Consider the following 11,218-nt stretch of genomic DNA (forward strand, 5'->3'; position numbering starts at 1 on the left):
CTCTGGGCCTGGGTGCTGTCCCTCAGCTCTTCAGCTCAAGGCTAGCGCTCTACCACTTGAGCCACAGCACCACTTGCAGCTTTTTTCTTTTTGCTTATGTGGAGCTGAGGAATCGAACCCAGGGCCTCATGCATGCAAGGCAAGTGCTCTACCACTGAGCCACCTTCCCAGCCCCTCCACTGTTGTTTTTTGTTGGTTTGTTTTTTTGGGGTTTTTTTTTTTTTTGGTCTGAGATTGGGACTCTAATTTAGTACCTGACATTTTGCTCATTGGCTGGTATTAAGCCACAACTCGAACCCCCATAAAGATAATTCTGACCATGCCTTTCCTTTCCTTTCCTGTTGTTGTTTTGTGTGTGTGTGTGTTTTTCTGTGCCAGTATTGGGGGTTGAACTCAGGGTCTGCATGTTGTCCCTTAGTTTTTTCACTCAAGGTTGGAGCTCTAATATTTGAGCCACAACTTCATTTTGCCTTTTTGCTGGTTCATTGGAGATAAAAGTCTCATGGACTTTCCTGTCTGGGTTGGCTTCAAACTATGATCCTCAGATCTCAGCCTCCTGAGTAGCTAGGATGACAGACATAAGCCACTGGCACCTGGCTAATGATTTTCCTTTTCTAAGACAATCACCAACCACCTCCTCAACTCTGATTTACCCGTCCAATTTTGACCTCTCTTTCAACAGACCTGTTTACTGTACCAACTGCACTCACTCTGCTCCACTATGTTCACCTTGCTTCACTGGGCCCTTCCTGGTCCCTAACCCTTCCCATTCTCTCTATCCTTCCCTCCTAAGTAGCCTTCATCACCTCCCGCCCTCTGGGGGAAAGGGGGGTTGTCTCTTCTTTTGGGACAATGTCAGTGAATTCCTCAGGGTCAGAGGCCCCCATCTGATACCTAAATATGGCTTGCTCCCAACACAGGTTCAGACTCCAGAAACCACTGCGTCACCCCCTCCTGCAGCCAGGACCTCTGGGTCACCTCATACTGGCCCTACCTACATTCCTAGGACAGGGCTGGCAGGAAGTAAACCTGTGCTTAGGCTTTTACAAATAGGAATCCAGGGGCCTAACCTGTAACAGGAGACCTCATGGGCTGCTCAGCCCAGCCCAGAGAGGAGTTCAGGAATGCCAGGCAAGGTAGGTGGACAATGGACGTAAGCTGAAACTACCACCATGGCAAAGTTGTGCTGAAAGCTAGTGGGACCCAGTCTAGGTGTGTGGCTGACTCAATGTCCCCTGGCCCCCACACCAGAAGGCTGGCCCTGGTGGAAGGAGAAAAGGATCAGCCAGACCTGGCTCTTCTGGCTGGATATATGGTCTGTTCTTCCCATGACTAGCTTGAAGACTCCAACACCAGGGCATTCCACCCCAGTGTGGCACAAACATGACTGTCTCCGTGATCTGAGATCCCTACCTTTTCTTACATGCCCAGTGAAGCTCATTTCTTCTCTGCCTATTTTGCAGACATATAAGATCTGTAGTATAGCTGGGTGCTGGTGGGTCACACATAATCCTAGTTACTTAGAAGGTTGAGATCTGAGGATCACTGTTCAAAGCCAGCCAGGAAGGAAAGTTAATAAGAAACTTTTATCTCCAATTAACCACTCCAAAACTGGAAAAGTGTGCATAGGCTCTGAGTTCAAGGCCCAAAATTGGCACATACGCAAAAAAAAAAAAAAAAACCCCAAAACATCAGAACTACTAGAAGCCAGGGGCCAGTGACTTCCTAGCTACTCAGGAAGCTAAGATTTGAGGATCACAGCTGGAGGCCAGCCGGGGCAGAAAAGTCTGGAACTCTTAACCTTCAATTAATCGTGGCTAAAGTGCTAGATCACAAACCTTGAACAGAAAAGCTAAAGGATAGCACCCAGGCCCTGAGTTCGAGCTCCAGTATTAACACAACAAAAATAACCAACAATTTGAAATGCAAAGCGAAGAGACGTGTCAGGTGTCCTTTATAATCTATTCCTAATTTCCTTCCCTCTTTTCAGTGACCCAGCATATGGCTTAGGGCCACTCCAGGGCCACAGGGTCACCCTGCTCTTATGTGAACTTGGCACTGCTTTACCTGCTGCAGGAATTTGGATGGACTCGAGCAGTGGAATGTGTGTGGGGGGGGGGAGGGTGCACATGTGCATCAGCACTGGGACATAAACTCAGGGCCCACGCACTGTCCCTTAGCTTTTTCACTTAAAGCTGGTACTGTAACACTTAAACCATACCTCCACTTCCAGCTTTTTGGTGGTTCATTAGAAATAGAGAGTCTCACAGATTTTCTTGCCTAGGCTGGCTTTGAACCATGATCCACATATCTCAGACTCCTAAGTAGCTAGGATGACAAGCATGAGCCACCAGCACTCGTCACAATACTAACATTGAACACCAGAGCAGAGATGGAAATTTCTGCCATTTGCTGTTGGTCTGATAAGGTTGTTGGAACTGCTCTGGGAGTCACCAGTGAACCGGACAGAGGTAACACAAAGAAAAGAGCCAGAGGCCTGGCTTGGGGCACAGATGTTTGACTTCAGCTTACACCACCACCCCAGGTGTCATGTGAAAGGTTAGGGTCAGGAAATGTACATTCCAAAGCGACTCAAAAAATTCCTAAACGTCCTCCTTCTGTTAATCCAGGAAACTATTTTCTGTCTGAGTTTCCTTCAGGGCCTACCCGTGTTGGAGAAGTTTTACTTACCCCACACAAAAAGTAGATAAGTTCTTTCTTGGGATTTGTTGGTTAGTTCTCCTTGGTCCCCCCTTTGGCAGGAGACTTACTTTCTTATTTTTTTCCACTTATTAATAAATTTGTGTGTGTGCACGCGCACACATACATGTACACACACGCTAGTACTGGAGCTTCAATTCAGGACCCTGGGTATTCCCTCTTAGCTTTTTTGTCCAAGGCTGGTGTTCTACCACTTGAGCCACAGCTCTATTTCCTTCCAGCTTTTTTGGTAGTTAATTAGAGATAAGAGTCTCTCAGAATTTGGACTTTGCTGCTAGCTTTGAACTGTGATCCTCAGATCTCAGTCTCATGAATAGCTAAGATTATAGGCATGAGCCACAGTTGCCTGGCTATGACTTTCTGAGCTTTTCTGTAGTTCACATCTCACTATTCCTCCCAAGGAGCACTTTGGAATCAAGACATTCATTTCTCTATATTGCATGGAGACACTTCTGAAGTGTCTCTGTGGGGGTCTCAAGGAACCTAGACAGGTCAACCCTACACATAAAAGATTCCCATTCAAGAGTTGGTGCTGGTGGCTCATGCCTGTAATCCTAGCTACTCAGGAGGCTGAGATCTGAGGATCGCAGTTCAAAGCCAGCCCAGGAAGAAAAGTCTGTGAGATTCTTATTTCCAATAAACCAGTTAGAAAATAAGAAGTGGTACTGTGGCTCAAGTGGTAGAGCACTCACCTTGAGCTGAAGAGCTGATCTTGTACATTTTGGAAGGGGGGGGGAACCAATTACAAGGGCTTGAACTTAGGGCCTGGACATTGTCCCTTAGCTATTTTGCTCAAGGTTGGTGCTCTACCATTTGACATACCTGCACTACCATTTTTTGGGGGGGCAGGGTTTTCATTGGAGATGAGAGTCTCATACATTTTCTTGCCCAGGCTGGGTTCAAACCATATTCAGATCTAAGCCTCCTGAGTAGCTAGGATGACAGATGTGAGCACAGGCTCTTGGACATTCAATAGAAAGATCCAGAAACAGGCCTTGGGCTTAGAGAGAGGATAAGAGGGGAGAAGGCAGGGCAACTGAGCCCCATGGGGCAGATCTGACCTCACAAACTGTTCACAGAGCACTTTCCAGGGTATCCTCACAGATGAGACAACACCTCAGTCCAAGTAAACAGATGCCATTACCTTGCCTGGACCCAGACACACAGTTCTGCTGTGTGGCTGTCTGGCCAACACTCTAGTTTTCTCCCTATAAACTCCACAAATCCAACCCTATATACCCTAGCACTTGGTTGATTCTCTGATGGGTGAAAACTGAGTATTCTCTCCCTGCCCAGAGTGGGGGCTACTGGCTCCCTTGGGACCACAAGATTTGGGATGCAGGCAACTTCTGGCTTAAAGAACATTCATTGGGAAGGGTGTGGCATACTCACTCTGAGTTTTGGTACACGCCCACTGAGATGTTGAGTCCCTCCAGCTCCTCCTTCAACATCTGCAGGTCTGAGTTGACAAAGCTGAGCTCCAGGCGCACCTGTTCTCGTACCTTTTGGTTTGTGGCTACTCTGTTCAAAGAGAAGAGGGAGAGAAGCACTGTCAAGCAACCTAGATGAACAGACATTAACCCAATCCCTTCAGGGAGGTTCAGGAGGCCAAAGGCAGATGAATATTAGAAGTGATCAGAGAAGCCGCTCAACAAGCTGGAAGTGAAGCTGTGGTTTAAGTGGTAAAGTGCCAGCCTTGAGCAAAAAGCTAAGCAACAGTGTCCAGGCCCCAAGTTCAAGTCCCAGTACCAGTGCATATACACATATGTATGTACACATGTACTTACACATATACACACACATACAGCACAAATAACTGAAAAGTCCACTAACCACTAAAACACTGTATAGAATGGAAGAGTATGCAGTATAAGAACAAAGGACCAGTTGGGCGCCAATGGCTCATGCCTATAATCCTAGCTACTCAGGAGGCTGAGATCTGAGGACCGAGGTTCAAAGCCAGTCCAGGCAGAAAAGTCTGTGAGACTCTTATCTCCAATAAAAAACCACTAGCAAACTGGAAGTGGCGCTGTGGCTCAAGTGGCAGAGGGCTCGCCTTGAGCTGAAGCACTCGGGGACAGCACCCAAACCCAGAGTTCAAGCCCCACAACCGACCAAAAAATAATAATAATAAATAAAATAAATAAAAATAAAAAAAGAACAAAGGACCTACTTTCAACAGCAACTCAAAAGACTTTGCAGATGGGTCCTTCAACTTACAGATTACAAGTCACCACCAAAGTAACAATAAGAAGACCAGGCACTGAGTCAGCAGGGTCCTGCACATACTTATAAACCAGAATCATTGTCATCTGACTGAGGAAATACAAAGCTTTTCTACCACAAGCTGGGCCTCGCTTACAAAGACTGTCTGTCTACATTGTTCCCTCATTGCTGCATAAAAACCTGCTGCTCATTTGCACCCATACATCCAGAGAGCAGGGTGCTGGCCATCTTCCTACACCCAGACAGGTATGGGACACTGGGTTTCTTCTCTAACTGCTCAGAGAGTTTCCATACCTGAATACTTAGCCCCTAACCAGGCAATGAGGTTGAGGAAACTTGCCTTGGTGACCATTGTTCTGCCGAGTTTGGATTTGTTTTTTGTTGTTTTAGAGGACTTATAAGCATTAGTACAATGTGGAGAGGGGGGGAGGGGGAGTCCTAGAACTTGAACTCAGAGTCTGGCACTGTCCCTGAGTTTTGTAGGTTTTTTTTGGTCGGTCGTGGGGCTTGAACTCTGGGCCTTGGCGCTGTCCCTTAGCTCTTCAGCTCAAGGTGAGCGCTCTACCACTTGAGCTACAGTGCCACTTCCGGTTTTCTGGTGGTTTATTGGAGATAGGAGTCTCACAGTCTTTCCTGCACAGGCTGGCTTTGAACCGTGATCCTCAGATCTCAGCCTCCTGAGTAGCTAGGATTACAGGCGTGAGCCACCAGAGCCCGGCTGTCCCTGAGCTTTTGTGCTCAAGTCTAGCACTCTACCAATTGAGCCACTGCTCTACTTCCAGATTTTAAAAAAACTATTTATTGTTGTTTTAGAGGTGATATACAGCAGGTTACCTTTACTACCTCAGATAATAAGTACATTTCTTTCCTTTTGCTTACTATCATCTGTGTCCCCATTCTCTCTCATTCTTTCCCTCCTGTCTCTGCCCATGAATTCCTTGGTTCACTTTCATCAATGTCCAGTACAGCCAGTGTGCCCACTTTCTGCTTTTTAAAAGAAGTTTATTAGAGATAAAAGTCTCATGGACTTTCCTGCCCAGGCTGGCTTTGAACCATGATCCTCAGATCTCAGCCTCCTGAGAAGCTAGGGTTACAGTACAGGCAACCAGTGCTTGGCTAATTAGTACATTTTATATCCCCATGCAGCCCATGTGCACATACACTCATCCCTGAAAAATAAAGGCTTCCCAAAAGCTAGAGGGACACATGCACTCCAACATATTCTATTCTACTCTAAATTGTCCTTTTTCTTTTCTTTTCTTTTCTTGTGCCAGTACTGGGGCCTGAACTCAGGGCCTGGTCATTGACCCTTAACTTTTTCAATCAAAGTTCGTGTTCTACCACTTGAGCCATAGCTCCATTTCTGGCATTTTGGTGGTTACTTGGCTATAAAGAGAGTTTCAGCCTTTCCTACCCTAGGCTTGTCTCAGATTTCAGCCTCTGGAGTACCTAGGATGACAGCCATGAGTCACTAGTGTCTAGATAGCTAGGTCTTCTCTCTCTTTCTCTCTCTCTTCTTCCATCCTTCCCCTCCCTCCTCCCCTCCCTCTTTCTTTTTCTGATGTTTCCAGAGCTCCTGTTCCTGATTCCCAGCAGCAGTTGAGTTTCCAATAACTTCATCCAATTCGGACTCCCAACTCTCTGTTAACCCATCGGTTAAAGGCTTTGTCCTAATACAACTGTCCTGTCCCCACTGGAGGCACCAATCACAAGTCCCAGAGAAGGGGGCCATCTAGACTCTGACTGACCAACTAGATAAAGCACTAGGCAAGACTCACAGAAGTGAGGGAAACTTTTCATCTAAGTTCTTGATCAGGGGAAATGTTCAATCCAAGAATAGACCAACGAGGCAGGCACCAGTGGCTTAGGACTCTATAATCCTAGCTACTCAAGAAGCTGAAATCTGAGGATCATTGTTCAAAGCCAGCTGGGGCAGGAAACACCATGGAAGCAGAGCTGTGGCTTACATGGTAGAACACCAGCCTTGAGGGAAAAACCTCACAGAGCTCAAGCCCTGAATTCAAGCCCCAGGACAGACTAATGGAAGTGATACCCAGAGCATGCTATCAGAGACAGGTGTACAGAGCTTTCCTCCCTATGGCCTCTCCAGGCAGGCCAACTTCCCTGTACCCCCAGTATGTTCCCCAGCCCAGAAACTCCTATACCCCGTCATTTAGGGCCTTTTATGGAGCTTTCGTTCCCTAGATATACGAGATGGTTAAAGTCACTGGCCACTAGTGGTTGACCTCAATCTCTAGGCCCCTCCCACTTCTGGAAAGGAGGATAGGAGGGGGAACAGATTGTGAAAACCCCTCTAAATCCTGGCTGAGTCCTTCTGAGGAATCAGTCCTTAGCCTTAAGGTCTCCCCAACAAGACACAGTCTCAGTAGATTGGAGATAACTCTTATCACAAGAGTTTTAGGAGGCTTGGACCAGGAACTCAGGAAACAAAGACCAAATATTTACGTTTGGATTATACCACAGCAACATAGTGAATTGATTTCATAACACAAAATGGGTCCCAATCTACCGCTTGTAAAACCTGTACAACAAAGGTGTTACTGACAAAAAGAAAAAAAAAAGAAAAAAGAAAAAGGAATGATTTACCAGTAGATCTTATCCCACAAGAATTCAGGGAAGAAAAAAATGTCTCAGCCTTCTGGGTATATGGGAACAGGTTCACCAAGTCTTAGGGTACGTTTCCTTCAAGCTATCGGTATGAAAGGTGCTCCAGATCAATTTTCCCTTTTCCTAAGGCTGCCAGGAAGCTCAAAGGCTCACATAAACAAAGTATATCACCAGCAAAGCCTCTCATACATTCTTCCTTCTCCAGGCCCACCCACTACTTGAAAGCTTACAAGTCTTACAAATGTCCAAAGTGCCTCAAGCCTACTTGTGGACTAAGGCAAAATAAACAATGATTGTTTCCCCAAGAACAAGCCCAGTAAAGGCCAGTGTATTACCCTGGAGGCTAACACATGGTCCTTTATCTATATAAGTAGTTCAACAAACTTCAGATCCTGCAAGAAAAATAGCCAGCCAGGCTCCAGTGGATCACCCCAGTAATCCTAGCTATCTAGGAGGCTGAGATCTGAGAACAACAGTTCCAAGCCAGCCCAAGGGAATCAAAGTCTTGTGAGACTCTTATCTTTAATGAACTAGTAAAAAGTCATAAGTGGAGCTTTGGCTCCTGGGGTAGAGCACTAGGGGTGTGTGGGGGAGGGGAATACAGAGCTAAGAACAAGCTCCAGTACCTACACGCCTTCCTGCCTACTCAGGTCTCTAAGACCAAGTCATCAGGAACTACCCTATCAGTTTCGTCAACAGCACTTTTTTGAAAAAAAAAATCACTTCCTACAGTTACCCGGTTTGTTTACTTCTGTATTAAAGTTAGGGTGTGGCTTAGTGTGAGGTATTTGTCTAGCATGCACAAAGCCCTTGGGTCAAGAATTCCTAGAACTTAAAGAAAAAGTCTACCTGGATACCTATGGCTCATGCCTGTCATCCTAGCTATTTAGAAGGCTGACATCTGAATATTGTAGTTCAAAGCCAGCCTGGGTGGTACTCTCTACTTGAGCCACATCTCCACACCCTAACAGATTCCTTTTAATTTTTTTTTATAGCACTGTTATTCTTGAGCAAAAGAAAGGTTGCTTATATTATTCTCTGTAGCATTTCACCATAAAAGTGAGGAAAAGAAATTTGTGTACCCAATTAAAAAAAAAATGGAGGTGGAGCTGTGTTTCAAAGTGAAAGAGAGCTAGCCTTGGGCAAAAAGAACTCAGAGGCAGTGCCCAGGCCCTGAGTTCAAGTACCACAACTGACTAAATAAAAAAAAAAATATCACCCAAAACTCAGTAGCTCATGCCTGTAATCAAAGCTAATCAGGAGACTGAGATTTGAGGATCAAGGGTTGAAGCCAGCTAGGACAGAAAACTCAGAAAATCTTATCTCTCCAATGAACTAACAAAGATAGAAGTAGAGCTAGGGCTTAAGTGGTTAGTGCTCTAGCCTTGAACAAAAAAGCCAGGCATGAGTATGAGGCCTTGAATGCAGGACCCAATGGCAAGCACCGCTTGTGTGTGCGTATACACACGTACACACACACATGCACACATGCACACATGCACATGCACACACACACACACACACACACACACACGGATAAATTCTGCAGAAGAAACGCCACACTCTCCAGAAAGAACAGAGAGCTGACCCAGTTATACTTAGTTGATTTTAGGGTATGGAGGAGATGACAGCTGCCCAGAAGGAGCCAAGGTTTATCGATGGAGCTGTGCAATTGATAACTATTTTATCATCAGGCTACTGAGTATTCCAGAGCACAGGCTGTCCTGAACCACATTGATTACTTTCCTTTTGTTCCTTCTTTTTATTTGAGACACAGAGTAGTTGGGTTGTCTAAGCTGGGTTTTGTTGTTGCTGTTTTATGCCAGTACTGGGGCTTGAACTAAGGGCCTGGATTCTGTTCCCTAGATTTTTTTCCCCCTCAAGGCTGGCACTTGAGCCATACCTCTAACTTCTGGCTTTTTTTATTGTAAATTGGAGATAAGAGTCTCACAGACTTCCCTGCCTTGACTGGCTTCAAACCTGGATCCTCAGATCTCAGACTCCTATTTGCTAGGTGTAAGCCACCAGCTTCTAGCTTCAGGCTGGTCTTGAATTCCTGGGCTCAAGTGATCTTACAATCTCAGCCTCCTAAACAGCTGGGACTACAGGTATAAATCACCATGCCCCTGGCCTATTACAAAGGTGGACACTGGTACCAGAAATGTCCCTATTCCTCTTTTCAGCCTTCTCTTCCTTCTTTAACTAACATGAATTTTACCAGTGACTCCATATCAGGCAGAGCTCTAGGCAGTGGAAAAGCACAAGTCCCATAGAAAGCAGGAAAAACAAATACCAAGATCATAAATGGATTTGAATCAAAATTGCTAATTCTACCATCTGCCAAATACACAGAATGAGCAAAATATTCCCCCCCCCCGCTTTTTTTTTGTCCTGGGGCTTGAACTCTGGGCCTGGGAGCTGTCCCTGAGCTCTTCAGCTCAAGGCGAGTGCTCTACCACTTGAGCCACAGTGCCACTTCGTTTTCTTGTGGTTAATTGGCGATAAGAATCTCATGGACTTTCCTGCCCAAACTAGCTTGACCAGAGATCCTCAGATCTCAGCCTCTTGAGTAGCTAGGATTACAGGCATGAGCCACCAGTGCCTGGTTATTTGCCCTTTTTTTGTATATCTGTGCCAGTACTAGAGCTTGAACTCCGGGCCTGGGCACTGTCCTTTACTTTCTGGACTCATGAGCTACAGCTGTACTATCCAGTTAACTGGAAATAAGAGTCTCACAAACTTTCCTGCCCAGGGCTGGTTTCAAACCATGATCCTCAAACTCCAGACTTCTGAGTAGCTAGGACTATAGGTGTGAGCCACTGGTACCAGGCAAAACATGGATCTTTTAAACATAACGAAGCTCTAGGCCTCCAGAAATAAGAAGAAATCCTGAAGTTGAAACCAAGAACCAGGTCTAGGAATATGGTGAAAAGGTAGTCACAAGGCCTTAGGGGAGCCTAGGATTCCCCCACAGCAGTGGGGTCAAGAGACACCTACTTCAGAAGGTTCTCGGCTCCTGTCCGCATCCGCACAGCCTTCAGGATCTGTTGGTTCAAAGCAGCCCTTTCATTCTGCAGCTTGCTCCGGCCAGTCTGTGCCAAAGGATTACAACCCTAAGGGAAAGAAATAAGAGATGTCCTTTTAGATGTCAGCCACTCTAAAAATGATGACAATGCCTAAAAACAAAAAAAGTCTAACAAAAAAAAAAAAGCTTTTCTGAGAAAATCAAAGTAATTCCAAGAGAGAAAATGCTTAGAAGATGGAAGGGTATCAAGAGAATTAAGAATCGCTCATGAGCCAGGTGCTGGTAGCTCACACCTGCAATCCTAGCTATTCAGGAGGGTGAGATTTGAGGAGTGAAGTTCAAAGTAAGTGTGGGCAGAAAAGTCCTTAACACTCTTATCTTCTATTAAGCACTAAAAAAACAAAATAAAAAACCCACAGAAATGAAGCTGTGTGTGGCTCCAGTGGTACAGCACCAGCCTTTAGTGAAAAAGCTAAATCAGAGTGTGAGGCCCTGAGTTTAAGCCCTAGTACCAGTGCCTTTCATTCCTGGAGAATAACTGGGCTAGTTCACAGGTAGCTTCAAAGAAGGTTAAAAGTGTAACCCTGCTCTAGAAATATATATTTAGGCATAGAGCTT

The 11,218-nt window shown here is 45.6% G+C and overlaps 1 protein-coding gene across 1 annotated transcript in view; it reads right to left on the reverse strand.

Annotated features, from left to right (window-relative positions):
• Positions 1-11,218, reverse strand: part of Rhpn2 (rhophilin, Rho GTPase binding protein 2) — a 58,343-nt gene that overhangs the window by 35,479 nt on the left and 11,646 nt on the right. The window contains exons 2-3 of the mRNA XM_013026160.1: positions 10,573-10,688; positions 4,114-4,242 (exon numbers count right to left, since the gene is read on the reverse strand). Coding sequence (XP_012881614.1) covers positions 4,114-4,242; positions 10,573-10,688 — 245 coding nt within the window. The remainder of the gene's footprint in view (positions 1-4,113; positions 4,243-10,572; positions 10,689-11,218) is intronic.

The sequence above is a fragment of the Dipodomys ordii genome, unplaced genomic scaffold, assembly GCF_000151885.1.
Source record: "Dipodomys ordii isolate 6190 unplaced genomic scaffold, Dord_2.0 Scaffold92, whole genome shotgun sequence".
Taxonomy (NCBI): Eukaryota; Metazoa; Chordata; class Mammalia; order Rodentia; family Heteromyidae; genus Dipodomys; species Dipodomys ordii.